Source organism: Canis lupus, chromosome 28 (assembly GCF_048164855.1).
Source record: "Canis lupus baileyi chromosome 28, mCanLup2.hap1, whole genome shotgun sequence".
In the NCBI taxonomy this organism is placed as follows: domain Eukaryota; kingdom Metazoa; phylum Chordata; class Mammalia; order Carnivora; family Canidae; genus Canis; species Canis lupus.
Window position 1 is genome coordinate 38,655,052 of NC_132865.1, and position 16,354 is coordinate 38,671,405.

Below are 16,354 nucleotides of genomic sequence, written 5' to 3' on the forward strand. Positions count from 1 at the left end.
TCTTTGGGATATTTATCATAGATTTACTTCAGATATACAATTTGAGGGGCTTTATAGAAACCATAGTTGACTCATATATGTGTAGGATAAATTACACAACAATGAACAAATAAATGAATTTTGTAATAAATACGGATTCCTTTTCACTCTGGAAAAGCATATCTAGGGCATGCTCCACAATAACTATTTCTCAATAAAGTATAGAAAATTGTACATTGTAAATATTATTTTTCATTCCTTAAATCACGTTATGGGTATTGCTATTTTTTAAATTATTTTTAAAAATAGGAAAGTCAGCATATTGTTTTAAGAAAAGTAATAATATTTGTCAAGTTAAGTTGAGTTTAATTCATGTATAGTGTATTGCAAGGAAGGCTTAATTTGTGACCAAGATGGAATATTTTTGAACCCCTAGGAAATCAAGAAATGTTAGTCTTATTCATTTGAAATCTGTTAGGATCTCAGATTAATCTCTTGTGACACTTACATATAAGCTTCATCTATAATTACTTCTTTACAAAGTTTCTCCTCATAATTGTCTTGGAAGTTTCTGAAAATAGAAACAATGACTTGAACATGGGTATATGCAATAGCTCCTTCTCACTGAGTAAATATTCAGTAGATGCTTGTATAATTAAATTATGAGAAACAAATATAAAAACATTGTAATTCACAGCTCCCTAGGAAAAATACTATTGAAGACACTTTGTTACCATAAACTACTAACTTTGTCTTTGTAGCAGCCTCCTAAGTATTATAATTCAGTCAAATTCAAAATACATTTTTGGAGATCCTGCCCTCAATCACAAGTGAGAATTTGTGAAGTCTGCAGAAATGAACAAGACAGGGTCTCAGGGTCTCTGTCTTATAAGATTTATAGTCTAGGAGAGAAGGTAGGGCCATCTGATAAGAGGGATGGGTGAAGCTTCAGATTCTGGCACAGGTTCACACCCTGTTTCCACTACTGCATAACCACAAATATGTCAAATTTCAGAGTCTCAGTTTCCTCAGCTGTAAAATGATCATAATAATACTGACTTTATGGGATTATTATGTTGGAAATATATATATGTAAAGCACTTAATGGTAATGTAGGATGCGGCATTTTATAGGCATTCCATAAAAGGATAGCAAACAGTGCTACTTTATGCCATATATTTTTTAAATGCTACTATATACAAATGTCAGCTCTTTAAACAAAGTGTTCATGTAAGTCCTGATATGAAATCCAATTAGAATGTTATGTAGTTGAGAACAAGGTGTGGATAATCCTACTGGGCTTACATAGCCTATGCACAGGTCATACCTTAAGAAAGATAGTAAGATTTTGATGAAGGTTTAAGGCTTCCCAGTCTGAAAAAACAGTGAGCAAAGTGGCAGGGGGAAGAAGAGTTAGGTGTGTTTGGAGAATGGTAAAGCTTCCGACTCTCAAGGACTGGTGTGTTCAATGCTTAGGCATGAAGAGCATTCTGGAAGAATGTTCTATAAAAGGAGATTGAGGCAGAGAGAGAAAGGCCTTAAATTCCAGTCTAAGGAAACTAAATCTGTTCCATGTGCTCCCAGAGCTTTGTTGTTTATTGTTGATATGATAGTAAAAAGGTTTGTTCTGTCTTTTAACTATATACACTTCAGTAACCTTTTTGTAAATAGTTCTGTTGTGCTTAATATAAGACTTGCTTAGACCAAAGAGGGCCAAATCCCTTCACTCAATGTGCACAGATCTCTTAGGCTCTGATTTCACTTTTACTTTTCTCTGCACATCAATCTTTCTTGTATTTATTCTCTCTTGGTCACAAATTGAGCTATCTTTTCAATAAACTATTCATGAATTAACATCAGTTTAACTTGATAAATTTTATTTCTTTTTCTTACAAATTCTATGCTGAGCATTATGTTTTTAATTAGAATTTAAAATATAGCGGGACACCTGGGTGGCTCAGCAGTTGAGCGTCTGCCTTCGGCTCAAGGTGTGATCCCAGCCCAGGGATCCAGTCTTGCATCAGAATCCCTGTGAAAAGCCTTCTTCTCCCTCTATCTCTCTACTTCTCTCTGTGTGTCTCTCATGAATAAATAAATAAATAAATAAATAAATAAATAAATAAATAAAATCTAAAATAAAAAAATTTAAAATATAGCAACATTCATAATGTCTATGTTTTCCTTCCATCCTCCCCCTCAGCTCCCTTCACCACCCCCAAAAATCTGGTATCCTTCATCATCCCCAATACCTAACTGGTATCCTTGTGTATCTTCTCTCCTTCTGCACTACCTAAAAACACAAATATGATCAGGCCTAACATGTCCATGTCACTACATTAAGAAAGGACTTCTAAATTTTGTCTTTAAAAATCCCGATTTGCATCCTGCTCTGCAATTTGATGGCTATATGATATGAACATATTGACAACTTTCTAAGTTACGGTATTCTCATCTGAAAAATAGGGCTGCTTGGAGACTTTTTCAGCACAGCTGGGTGCGTTGAATAAAGTAATATGGCCTCTAGGGTGGAGCAATCCACTTAGGAATTGTTTTACGCATTCCTAGAATGTACTGTGTCTGGCAAGCCATTTTTTTATTGACCAATAGAAGATATATGTCAAGCAGAACAAAGCAGAACAATTTTGAAAGTTACAATAGCTTCTTCACAAAGAAGAACTTTTAACAAAATTTGGGGGAAAAAAGAAAACTTGAGACATGAATAGTATATCAACTAAATCAAATCTCTATATAAATATTTTTAATAATATATTGTAATCATAGAGGGATGGAACTTTCAATTTCCCAAATTCATCATTTACCTCTGTCTTTTGAGAGCTTCAGTTAGGCTCTAGGAATCTTATTTTAAATTCAGCCCAAGACTTTTTATTTCCTTTTATTATCAACAATACTGAGCTATTTTGCATCTGGTTTAAGATTAGATTTTTGCCAGACTAGTATTCTTATCTTAATTTAGTTCTTGCTATGAATTTATAATAGAGCAAGGAACTTTCCCACCTGTATGCTATATAAAATATAATATTTAATTTGTCACTGCAAAGTGAACAATTTTTAGCAAAAGACAAAATTTGAGATCTAAATAATATGTCAAATAGATAAGTAATACTACATGGCATTCCCTTTATTTCCTAAGAAAAAATATCATTTTCAGTAAAATATGTGAAACAGATGTGACTCTCTGGATTATCTTCTTTTTTTTTAATTTTTATTTATTTATGATAGTCACAGAGAGAGAGAGAGAGGCAGAGACATAGGCAGAGGGAGAAGCAGGCTCCATGCACCGGGAGCCTGACGTGGGATTCGATCCCGGGTCTCCAGGATCGCGCCCTGGGCCAAAGGCAGGCGCCAAACCGCTGCACCACCAGGGATCCCTCTGGATTATCTTCTTATATGTCATTTAATTTCAATTTATATTTCCAGTCACATCTTTTTATGGCCACACAGAACAGGAGTCACAATGTCATGTACATTCCAATGCCTGGGGAATATTTCTTGATTTTTTTTTTTTTTTTTTTACCATGGAACTTCTGTTTTTACAGCATTTTATTTGCTTTTTGTGTAAACAGGCAGCAAGATCACTTGTACATTGATGAAGATAGTAAAAATATGACAGTTCTGGCAAAAACAAAATTTGCCCAAGATTTCAGCAGTTTTGCGGTGGAAATTCAAAAAACCATTAAAGCTCTCAGAGAACAGGTTTGTTTTTTCCCCTAACCAACACGCCTTTATTGTATAGATTGGAATAACTATATTTGAAAAATCTATCCAATGACTATGTAAATACAACAATAACAATAATAATGGGGAGTTATTATTTATGTAGAGAGTTTCCTTGTAATAGTTGAATTGAGTGAAGGAGCACTTGGGTAAAACCTACTTCCTTTCTACCAAATACCAGTGTCTTCAATACCCAGGGTTCCAGTGATGGGGGCTCTCTGCTCAGTGGGTTTCTGAGTTCCTGCTCAGTGCTTTTCTAAATAGTTATGTTTGGGTGCCTTCATCTCTGTGGATGTAGATAATTTATAATGGGCCAACACATACTTTTCTTTTATATATATATATAATATATATATATATATATATATTATATATATATATATATATATTGAAATGGAGTCCAGACAAGCCTCTTAGGTATTACTGCTTTGTCTGGCTTTCCTTTTCTGAAAAAGCTATTGTTAAAAATGAAATTTCCACACTCCTCTGCATTTTTGCTTATTTTCTCAGTTGTTCTGGCCCATGATTTATTTAATTTTTTCTATAATTTGGGAACGAGTCAATGAGAGATTTGGCTTGTATTACAATGACAATTAGATGGTTTTCTTCAGAAATGGAAGTCTGATCTCTTTCACGGCATGGTACTATGCTGGCTCCTTCTTCAACTTTAATGTCACTGCAAAGCATATGCTTTGTTTCATACCATTAAGGCCTTGAGGGAGGAAAACCTTGTGGGGGTGTGAGAAGAACCCAGGATCTGCCACCAGGAAGTTCTGCCTTCACAAGTTATGACCTTTGCAATTTATTTAACCATTCTGAATAAATTTTGTCCTCTGGACTTTCAGGAATGTTATGGCAGAGGCACTTTGTGAACTTCACATATTACTATTGCTTTTGAACATAAACATATTATCTTGTACAAAACTGCAAGATTATCTGTTTGCTGAGTGTGCTACCCTGGGGGGCTGGCTGCAGTCGTGGTTCGCATCAGTGTGCTCCCTATCAGTGACCTTCCTTGTGACCAGATACCCACATGTGCAGTCACTTGTACAATCTGAGTGTGAGCATAAATCTGAAAAGTGTGAAGTTATTCTTGAAGGTAAAGGTCATTCCATCTTGGAATGGTTGGAGTGACCTACAACGCTGGGACACCACTGAGTCCAGGGGTTTGCAGACATGAGTAGAATCCATAAGCAACATTTTAGTCCAATTTTATCTACATGTCGGTGATATTTCATCTTTGATATGTGCTGTAGTGATTAAAAGCATCCCAGATACCCCCAGACTGCAGTAGCTGGCCCTCTTAGGTGTCCAGTAAAACCCTGAAGTAGCACATATTTCTAAATGTATCAAGAAAAAGTGTTTTTCCCTGTTAACTTGCTCTGTCTCTTATATTACATTGTAAATTTCTTTTTTTTTTTTTTTATTTTTTTATTTTTTTTTGTAAATTTCTTAATAGCTGGGACTGTTTCACTACTGGATCCTCAGTGTCTGACACATGGTATTTGTTTAAAAACAACCAATCTTCCTTCTTGAACTCAAAAAAGTTCTGAATGTGTAATGAATATAAAGGGTATATTAGGAGTGAACAAAGATGGGAAAGGCAGTTAGAAGCTCTCTGAGCTGTGGCTGGACACACAGATGGAAAGAGGTTGCATTAGTGTCCAGAGCTGTGCACACAGTGAATTACATCCAGCAAAATCTTGACAGATAAAAATTGAATGAATACATAAATATGACATAATACCAGCATTGGGAAATATTGACTCATGTCAGAACTCAATCTGGATCATGTAAAGGAGATTGAAAAAAGAAAAAAAGAGTTGAGACTGAAACATAGAGATAAATTGAGCATATTTTCTGAGGGAGCATCTGCAACTACACCTATGACCAAAGCAGGAAGCACTCGGAGGTGGACAGGAGAATGAAGACAAAAGTTCAGAGGAAAAGCATATTTTCAGATTATGAGGATTTGTGAAATTAACATTTGTTGTTAATTTGTCATTTACTGTATAAAGACTTGAGTTTTAATGGTCCAAGTTAATTTGAAATGTATCCTCTTAGCTAAGAAGGACATTCCTGATTGTGCAGTGTGTGCAGCTTTGTTTATTAGTATCAATGCAATATATTCTGTAAATAAATAAAAAAACAAAACAAAACTCTTTATTTTATGAAAGATGAGCATCCAGATAAAGTCATGTGTATTTCTTATGGTAAAGTTAAAGACAATGAAGAAGGAGATTAAACAGGATAGAGGTACTCATCACATAGGAGATCATTGTTATTCTTGAGACCCATCCCTTGTCTATGACAAAAGGTTCCAACCTTCAGTTATTGGCCACAGTTTCTATCTTTACTTTCTAACGCTTGGTGCATTATGTTTACGGGATTATGAGATAGTGCCAGTCTTGACATTTTCCATTATTGATTATTTACATTCATTAGGTGATTATGGAATGTCTAGAAAAGATATTCATTAATGTTTGTCCCTTAACTGTGATAGAATCAAAGTAATGAAAGTGGTCTGCAAATTCCATGGTGTTATAGGTTGTAATCACTGGATTATAGTAAATTATATTTACCCTTTAAATATGATTCTGATCATTGTAGAGATAACTAGAGCCATAAATACACTCAGAACATTTAATTATTTCAATTTGTTATAGTCTGTAAAGGGTGTCTGGGTGTGTGGGGGGTAGAGGTGTTATATAATGAACAATGAGATGCTATATAAGAATTGATACCTTTAATTAAAATTAAACTCTTACTCAGGTGTTCAAATTGTTTTAGGTCACAGTAAGTATTTTATAAATAATAGTTGAAACTTTGGAACAAGTTCCCAGATCCCCGGTATCTTTTTGAATGAACATAGAGTAAAATAAAACATACAACCAGAGTCAAACCATCAGGTTTTTTAAAAGAAACCAAGGCCATTCAAATCTCATCTCTTAAACCATTTATTTCAAGTTCTATTCAAGTTAAATAAGACAGATAAGTTTGCATTTAATTTAATAATTAAATTAATAAAATAAGCATATACTATATTTTGTATAAATGTCAAGATCATAATAAAATTGAATTGTAGTCTTCATATGATATATGCTTTTTCCACAACCCTTTGGTATTATGTATATAATTTTTCTTTCTCTAGGAGCCTATCATACAGATATTTATTACCTTATGGTTGAGGTTTATGGCGTTTACACCTCTGTCATTATAACATATTATTAGCCAGAGCTAGAACTTATTTAAAGTGTTATAGGCTAGAAACTTATCTTGCAAGCATATCATTTGTTTATAGAAAATAAGATGTTGGGACGCCTGGGTGGCTCAGCAGTTGAGCGTCTGCCTTCAGCTCAGGGCGTGATCCTGGAGTCCCGGGTTTGAGTCCCACATCAGGCTCCCTGCATGGAGCCTGCTTCTCCCTCTGCCTGTGTCTCTGCCTCTCTTTCTCTCTCTCTCTCTCTCTCTCTGTGTGTGTGTGTCTCTCATGAATAAATAAATAAAATCTTAAAAAAAAGAAAATAAGATGTTCTGTACATTTTGATGTAATTTCTAGGGCCATGATGTAGCAAAAAAATGGAGCTTATTTGTTTTATTATATGGACCTAAGTTTTCAGAGTCATTTTTTTCAGATATTAGGTCATACATGACCAGATCTCAGACCTTATGACACAACTCAGAAAAAAATGCTTAATTTTGAATACCAATGAATAGAACTGTGGAGATACACAGATGTCACTAAATAATTTGCATGTACTTACATAAGATTAGTTGGAATACCACATCAATTTTAATGAAATTTTAGAGGGAATTTTCTCTTTTAGTATTTTATTATTTCCTATGAAAAATTTGCAGTTGATTTTTAAAAATTTCAGTAGAAAGATGAAACACTAACATTCAATTTAAAATGTGAGCTTATGGGGTGGGGGGGTGGTACCTGTCTGGCTCAGTCAGTAGAGCATATGACTCTTGAGTTGGGATTGTGAGTTCAAGCCCTACATGGGGTGGACAGATTATTTAAAAATAAAATCTTAAAAAAATAAATAAAATAAAATAAAAAACAAATAAAATGTAAGCTTATTTTATGTCCCAAGGGGATGTACTGTATAAATCAGCTTTTGGTGAAAATAAGAGAAACTCCTCTAGTAATTCCAAATAGGATGGATTTTAATACAAGATGTCAAGACATCATAGGTTTTCACAACTGTGGGAAGAATGATAGGCCTAGAGGTCATAGAAACAGGTGCTGGAAGCTGTTTGGTTCACAAGAGCTCACCTGGAAGCCATAGGGAGTCTTAGCAATTTCATAGAATCCTCAAGCTCAGCCTATATACCTGTTAACAACTGTGCTTGAAAATAATACTGCTTTCCTTTCCAATATTACATGAGTGCCTCTTATTGGTAGACTAACCCAGAACCATAATAGGAAAGAAGTTAGGGAGTAGTCATCTAGGTTTCTTCTCTGAGATGTGGGAAAAAGTGTAGTCAATGATAATCTAATGATAGATAATTCATGGCCCATAAGGGGAGCATGGCACAGGACTCAATCCCAAGCCTGGGGTCACAACCGGAGCCAAAGGCAGATGCTTAACCACTGAGGTAACCAGGTGCCCCAAAGGAATGCCTTTCAAATCAATAATCTAAGTTTTTACCTCAAGAACCTGGAAAATTAACAGCTAAATATACTCATGGCAAGAAGAAAGAAGGAAAAATCTTCACATCTAAATTTGACAACTACATTAAGAGAACTAATTCCTTAAAAAGCACAAACCACTGTGATTCACCCAATTATGAAATACATAATTTGAATAGCTTTATTACTGCTAAGGAAATTGAATTATTAATTTAAAAAAAATATCTTCCCCAAATCCTCAGGTGCAGATGGCTTCAAATGTCAGAGTTTTATCAAATGTTTAAGAAAAATTAACAATTTTCCAGTAATAGTAGAGGAGGGAATACTTATCATTTTTGAAAGTAGTATTAATCTGATACCAAAACTAGTCAAAGATAGTGCAAAGGAAGAAAGCCACATACCAATATCCTCATGAATATGCATGTGACACCTTTTAACAGAGAATATAGCAATAAACCAAAAGAATTATATAATTAAATGGGGATTGTTTGAGGAATTCAAGGCTTGTTTAATGCTCCAAAATCAATTAATTAATGTAACCCACTGTATTAATAAGCTAAATGGTGAAAGGTTGAATGCTTTCCTCCTACTATTGCCAATAAAGTAAGGGTGCCCATTCTCACCATTCTTATTAAACAGAGTGCTGGAAGTTCCTACCAGTGCAATAAAGCAAGAAAAGAAAAACGTCTACAGATTGGAAAGGAAGAAAGAAAACTATTTTCAGATGATATAGTTACCTCTTGGAAAGTTGCAAGAAATCTACCAAACAACTCTTAGAATTAATAAGCAAATTCATCAAAGTCACAGGATAAAAGATAAACAAGATAAACATACAATAATAAATTGTATTTTGATATACTAGCAATAAGTACATGGGAAAATAGGGAAAGGAAAGTTATGATCCAGCATATTCTCTGACTCCCCATCAAAGAGCCTCTTATTCTCAAGACTTTGTAATTAAGTCCAGACCAAAATTTTATCGTGCATTCTATCTCTTATATTTATGGTACATAGACAGTTCTCAGACTATTTCCCTTAAAGAATTTCTTTGTCACTTGAAAATACAGTATTGTTCTAAGTGCCTGAAGTTTACAATAGATGTGTTACTATCATTTGTCTATTTGCTTTTCCTCTGTAATACTTTTCTCTTTGACAACAGAAGTTACCATGTAAATATCTTTTCTATATCTTAGAATTGTTCTACTCTTTATTTTTTGGAACTTATTCAACTTTCCTAATGTTTTCATGTTCTCAGTATATTTAGAAATAAAAGTGTTGTGGTTTTTTTTTTTTTTTTTTTGGTCTTAGTCTTCTAGGCCATAATCACTAATATCTCTACAGAATTTTATGATTTTCATTTCTCACACTCATGACTCTGCTCAGGGAATGACTAATTTAGTCCACATCTAGTCGTAAAACCTTATCATCCCCCCCCCCAATATTTAATTTATCATCATCTCCATCATCATTGCTTACATAAAGCCAGAGATTTAGTCTTTTAGTTCATCAGTGTTTAGCTGGCATATATTGGACAGGTAAGAATCCTACTGCATAATGAATAAAATAATGAGTTTTACAGTGCCTTCCCACGTGTAGGCACTGTAAAGCTAAATTATCCCCAAAGGCCATTCTGCTATCCTACTTCAACTCAAATGTCGTAAAATATTTTACAAAATCAATATTATTTATTTGTTTGTTTACTTTTACATCAAGACTTTTTGCCTCCTTAATGAATTCCAAGTTCATGGGTATTCTTGGCTCTTGAAAATGCAGTCCTAACTCATCTTTTTATCTGATTTCCAAATAATTTTTTTCTCATATTCCATAATTTTTTCCAAACTTACTCACTTTTCATCCTCCCTTCTTATTTACTTCATTCACACATTTTTCTTCTAGCTGAAATGTACTGTCCCTCTCACCCATATTCCCATGTGCATAAAAACTACCATTAATGGTAACTACCATTACCATTTCTCTAAATGCCATCTTTATTTAAGGCTTAGCACAAGTACCATTTAAATTGTAAATTCTTCCCTGATTATTCCCTTTCCCATTCCATTTTTCTAAAAATAATCCCTTGAAATCCCATATTGGTTATGTATATACTCTTATAGCACACAACATCTGGGCTTGTATCATATTTATTTTTGCACAAATTCCCTCTCCTCCACCACATTGCAGAATCCTTAAGAATAGAAAACCAGGAGTATTTATCATTGTAGTTTCTCCTAGGACTAGTTGACAAATAGCAGGTGCTCAATAACCATTTAAAAACAAATCATTGCTTTTATGGTCTTTAAGACATCTAATCTGGTCTATTGTTTGTCTCCTTATTTTTCTTGGGCACAATGTTTCTGTCAACAAACAGTCATGGTCAAGTATTTGAAATTATTATATCATTTCCAACCAAATAACAGAAATCAGAGAATCTGAAAGGAACAGTCACTAGAGGATAAATCATAATGATTCTTAGATATACACTAGAAAGGTCTTTTGAGAATATGGGTAATATGGGATCTATCCCTAATGATACATGTATTGCTAGCACAGGCATAACAACTACCACAGGTGAGGTGGCTTTACAACAGAAAATAATTTCTCACAGTTCTGGAGGCTGGAAGCCCCAGATCAAGATGTTGACAGGGTTGGTTTCTCCTATGGTATCTCTTCTTGGTTTGTATCTTCACACAGACTTCCCAGCGTGTCTGGACCCTAATCTCCACTTTTCACAGCGATACCAGTCACAGTGGATTAGGTCCCATCTCTGTGACCACATTTTAAGTTAGTTAGTTCTTTAAGGACTTTATATCCAAATACTGTCACATTCTGAGGTATTGGGAGCTTCAACGTATGAATTTGGGGGGATACAGTTCAGCCCATAGCATTGCAGCTGCAACCTTCATAAGTCATTCAATGCTCTTGGACTTAGCTTCTTTTGTAAAACTGTATTATTTTCATCCTTTCTTCTTTTGTAAAACTGTATTATTTTCATCCTTTCTAAAATTCTTCTCAATTAAGCACCTTTAATTTCTCTATGAATCATTACTCTTTTGTAATGCATTCTCTAGGATATATCTTGGTGAACATCACCATCCTTTACGCACCTTATGAAACTTGGAACTTTGGAGTCATCTTGTGTTCTCTCTTCCCTCCCCACCCCAATCCAACCAAACACATCCACCTACTCAATGTCTCTTCCTGACTCTCACATCCTCCTTTCTCTGTTGAGCCCATGTGGACCTCCTTGCATTTTCTCTGCTTTCACTAGTCTGTCTTCATATTGCCATTATGTGATCACTGCCATTTTTCCCCATCCTCTAGAGACTATACTATCTAAATTAATTTATAGGACTGCTAAGGTCCTAGTTTTCTTGCTGCCTTGACTCTCACCAACACCTCCCCTGTGCCTTTTACCCTCCACAGCAGATTATATTCCTGACCTGTTTGTGGTCCCCATGCTTTGGCCAAAATTTCCCTTTTGTCTGATATGCCTTTTCCCTGCTTGTTCTCCTGAATAATTTTGTCATATATCTACTTACAGCTCAAATGCTTTTTCCCATTGAGGTCTTCCCTTACCTCCTGAAGCAGAACTGGGAGAAGCTTGTCTTCTGCTCTTCTTCTGCATCGGATATATCATCATTATCTAATTGGCTTAGCACTGTGATTTATTGGTCTGTTATTCCACTAAGTCTTAAGCTCCTTGAGACCCTGGATTATTTGCTTTATCTTTGAAGTCTAATAAACATTTGTTCAAGGAATGTTGTTTATGATAACCTAAGTATAAAAATTAAATAAAATATTGATTTGTTGAATTAATATTAATGCTTACTAAGATTCTTTTCAAATATGTAATTCTATTCATTTGATTTTAATTCCATTCTTTTATAACTGACTTCTTTCAGATATTACATCCATATTTAACATTTTGCCATATATAGGGAACTATGTATTAGCTTAGACACTGGATGACTCAGATTCATTAAGTTTTTGGTAAAAAATAATGCTAGGAAAAATTATGTTGGCTTTGAAGTTTCTTTTGCCCTCTAGGTGTGTGCTTACAGAATAGGGCATTTGATCAAACTGTGTTAGTTATCTGCTTTGTTGGTACTATTTCAATTCCCACTTTCCTTTCCTTCGCCTCCTCTTTTAGATAAACAAGCTGGAGGCACGCCTCAGGCAGGCAGGATGCACAGATGATAAAGGGATTCGAAGAAAAGACAATGAACACTGGATGAAAGAAGACTGCATTAGCTGTATGTGTAAGGTGTGTGCTGCTAGAAGTTTTTCCATCTTTCTCCTCTTCTTTTACTTCTGTTAGCCTGCTGGTTGAGATATACCTGAAAAATTCACAAAAGAAAAAGATTTTCTTTTTGTGAATAGATTCTAGGTATATTTTTCAAGTCAAGATATTGATGTGAGATTTTGAGGTTTCTGATTATTGATGTAAATAGGCCCACTATCTAATGAGCACTTGCCAAATGTTATATGAGCTTTTCACATTTTCACTAATCATTGAGAGAGCTGACACTCAGGATGTTTACTGAGCTTTGCCCAAGACCACCACAAGTAAGCAGAGGCTGAAATGGGTCTTGAATTCATCTCCTTATTCTCCAGTCAGGCTCACTACAAATGTTGCCTGAAAGCACTTGGTAAATATTTAAAAATGTTATCATGGTATCCACCAAAAGGAAAAAGCTCAGTCTTTATTGTTTTTTGAGCAGAACTGACATGAATCACTCCTGCCTTTTCCCACATCCCATGCCCTACAGATTGGGAGGTAATGTTTTATAGTCTAGTACATCCAGCCTTACTTTTTTATGGTGCAAATGTAGAAATAAAGCATTAATAGGAACTACATGTAAAAGTTAGCTCATACTTCAGTTAATTTTTATATTAAGATAGTCAGCCAATCAGATTACATACTTTAAGAAACTTTTAAAAAGATAGTTCCAGTGTAAGGAACATGGAAATAATCTTTGAATGTTGCTTTTCAGAGTGGCCAGGTCACCTGCGTGGTGAAGACTTGTCCACCGGCTCCATGTCCTAGTCTTGAATTGGTGAAAGGAACCTGCTGTCCAGTTTGCAGAGACCGGGGAATGCCAGCTGATTCCTCAGAGAAACACTAAGCAATTTACTGCTCTTGAGCCCTGAATGGGGAATTTCTCCGAATAAGGCAGTCAGGCACTTAGGACTTCAGCACTTTAAACCTGTAGTCACACCCCTGGCAGAGAAATCACCAATTTAAAACAAATTAGTTCGTTTAACCCTTCAACATACTGAAGATCTTGTATCTTTTCATTTTCTAACATATCTTGAAGTAATGCAAAATTAAAGTCTATAAAAAACATAGGGATTACTTTTTGAGAAATATTTCTTATTGTAAGCTACTAGTTTTATATACCATATATAGAAATAAAAAGAATATCATGAAATATTTTTTCTTAATTTGAGTATTGTGGAAAATCTCTCATTTCAAAATTCAGGAGATTATATGATCTCCAGGAATTTTGAGAGAATGGGTTTTGCACTCAGAGAAAACATCTGGAAAGATCTATGATAAGTCTGGCACATGTAATACATGCTGCTTTCCTCAGTCCACTCCATCTCTCATATCTAGAACCTAGACAATGGCCAGATTTTTCTGGGAAGGCACTTACCTTAACCGTCATTAGGCTCTAATTTATAGAACATTAGGTAACAGTCAGTGAAAGTATCATTATTTGGAGGAGCTTGCCATTTTTACATTTGGCTGGAAAATACAAACACTATGAGGGAAAAAGCCTTCAAAGAGCCTTGCTCAATCTCTGCCTTTCCCTAACTTGTCATCATTACCACTTGTAAGATGTCAAAATTGAAATTTTTCATATCTGAGCAATTCAGGAGCAATCTGAATTTACTATCAGAAAAAATTGGAAATGTTTTTGGCTTTAACAAAAGGTGTTGCTATGAGGTTTCTTCTAATGTTGGCACTTTGTTGTAGCTATTAAAATACAACCCAATAGACAAGTTAGCTGTACTCAGGATTGAATACTTAGTAAAGTAGGTGAGTTTCACTTAATAAATTCTCTTAAAATACTGTGCAACCATATGTAGGGAGTGGTTGCAGTTGTTGGTAGATTTCTTTAAGAAATTCTTTATTCCAGAACTTTTAGGGAAAGATTTCATGTAGTATCTTGCCCAGAGGGGCTCTCAGGGTGATAACTCTACTGTTTTCCAACTATAAAATAAACATTTAAAAACAGGCAAATCTCCCAGTATTTAGAAGTATTATGTAAAATGCAGTATTCATTTTAGTGAAAATATTCTTATAGTTTTAATAATCCTAGTGAGGAAAGATGTTTTTGGAGTTTGATGATACACATCATTATTGTAAAAATGTATTGGTTATTTCCTCCTAAGGTCCAAAATAATTTTTTACAAAGAAATTTAAGGACAAAACTTACTATGTCCTAAAGGTTTATTGATTGATATGTTTTTAAGTCCAAAACAACTTATAATTATATTACATTTTGAAAGACAAAGTTTAATAAGTCCCAAAAGCTTGACATTTGGTGGCCTTTCAAAATCCAACAAAGTGAGATGAAGCTAAATTTCATGGAAGTATAATTTGTTCCTCTGAAACCACAGTAAACATATTGCAAATAACAATAACATACACATAATAATTTAGGTTTCTCATCATATTCATTTGTCATTTTAACATTTTATTTAAGTTTAGACAAAATCTGTATGATATCTCATCTTACTTTTTGTACACTGACCACATGTTAACTTGGATGTCACCTAGTCAATATGTTTGGCTCATTAAACATAAGCAGATACTAAAATAGCAGAACAAAATTATTGAAAATGGGACATGGGGTTTTAAAAACTTGTCTGTCAAGTGACAATTTGAAAATTCAGTCACCTTTACAGATATGGTTTTAATATAATCATACAGATTACCTTTTGCTTTATTCATTTTATTTGTATTTCATTTAATTGACTTTGTTTTATAAGATGCTTCATTTTTTAAGTAATATTGAGCATAATTAAAATTTCAAGTATTTCCCAAGGATATATACACCTTTGTATTTCATATCTACAGTCCAGATGTAAATGTTATTTTCAGTTTTGTATGTGTGTGTATATGTGTGTGTATTCTTCTCTACATTTTTTTCTTTTTTTTTTTTTAAGATTTTATTTGTTTATTCATGAGAGACACAGAGAGAGAGAGGCAGAGACATAGGCAGAGGGAGAAGCAGGCTCCATGCAGGGAGCCTGATGCAGGACTCGATCCCCAGGACCATGGGATCATGACCTAAGCTGAAGGCAGACACTCAATGGCTGAGCCACCCAGGTGTCCCTCTTCTCTACATTTTCTATGCAACACAAATACGATGCTGTTTCTTCTTTAGTGATTTTGTTTATTCCAAAGAACCTTAAAACTTTGAAAATCCAAATGCATCAACAGTATTTTATGTATCCTGCCATGAAATCTACTTGAGGTAAAGTTTGATGTTTTTTACATGTGACATTTTTCTGATCGGGGGCAAAAGAGGTATATATGAGGAGATGATATATGATACGAAGAAGATGAAAGCATTCTTGGGCTCACTCTTTTCCTGACTTCCTCTGCTAAAGAAACACAAAGCTTTTTTTAGCCAGATTGTATGAAAAGGTAGAAAAATAGCTCTTTTCTTTCATGGGATCTTTAATGTCTACTCTGTGCCTTCTTATACATAAGTGACCACACTGCACGAGGAACTACATGACATGTAGTTGAAGAGGTATAGACAGCTTTTATTTGAGACTGGAATGTCATGTATAATGCATTTTCATTTGCAATAAATATAGTTTATTAGTAAGATAATTGAGTTCATGAATAGCTCAGACAGAAATCCTATCTTCCATTTTAGGAAAGATGTGCTTTATTAAAAGCCATATTTAGTTGAGTGTCCTCAACATTTATCGGAATGAGAGAGTTTTTAAAAAACAATGTAAAACCTTTTTACTTGCTCATGA

At 34.4% G+C, this 16,354-nt stretch overlaps 1 protein-coding gene across 10 annotated transcripts in view; it reads left to right on the top strand.

The window, feature by feature from the left end:
- Positions 1 to 13,795, top strand: part of PXDNL (peroxidasin like) — a 429,120-nt gene extending 415,325 nt beyond the window's left edge. For 6 of the 10 annotated variants that reach the window (XM_072804658.1, XM_072804659.1, XM_072804662.1 and 3 more), the window contains 3 exons: positions 3,564 to 3,693; positions 12,501 to 12,614; positions 13,345 to 13,795. In XM_072804658.1, the coding sequence (XP_072660759.1) occupies positions 3,564 to 3,693; positions 12,501 to 12,614; positions 13,345 to 13,476 (376 nt within the window). In that variant the 3' untranslated portion in view covers positions 13,477 to 13,795. Of the gene's footprint in view, positions 1 to 3,563; positions 3,694 to 12,500; positions 12,615 to 13,344 lie in introns of those variants that run through there. The other 4 variants (XR_012020206.1, XR_012020207.1, XR_012020205.1 and 1 more) reach the window with 3 other exon arrangements.
- The last annotated feature ends 2,559 nt before the right edge of the window (positions 13,796 to 16,354 follow it).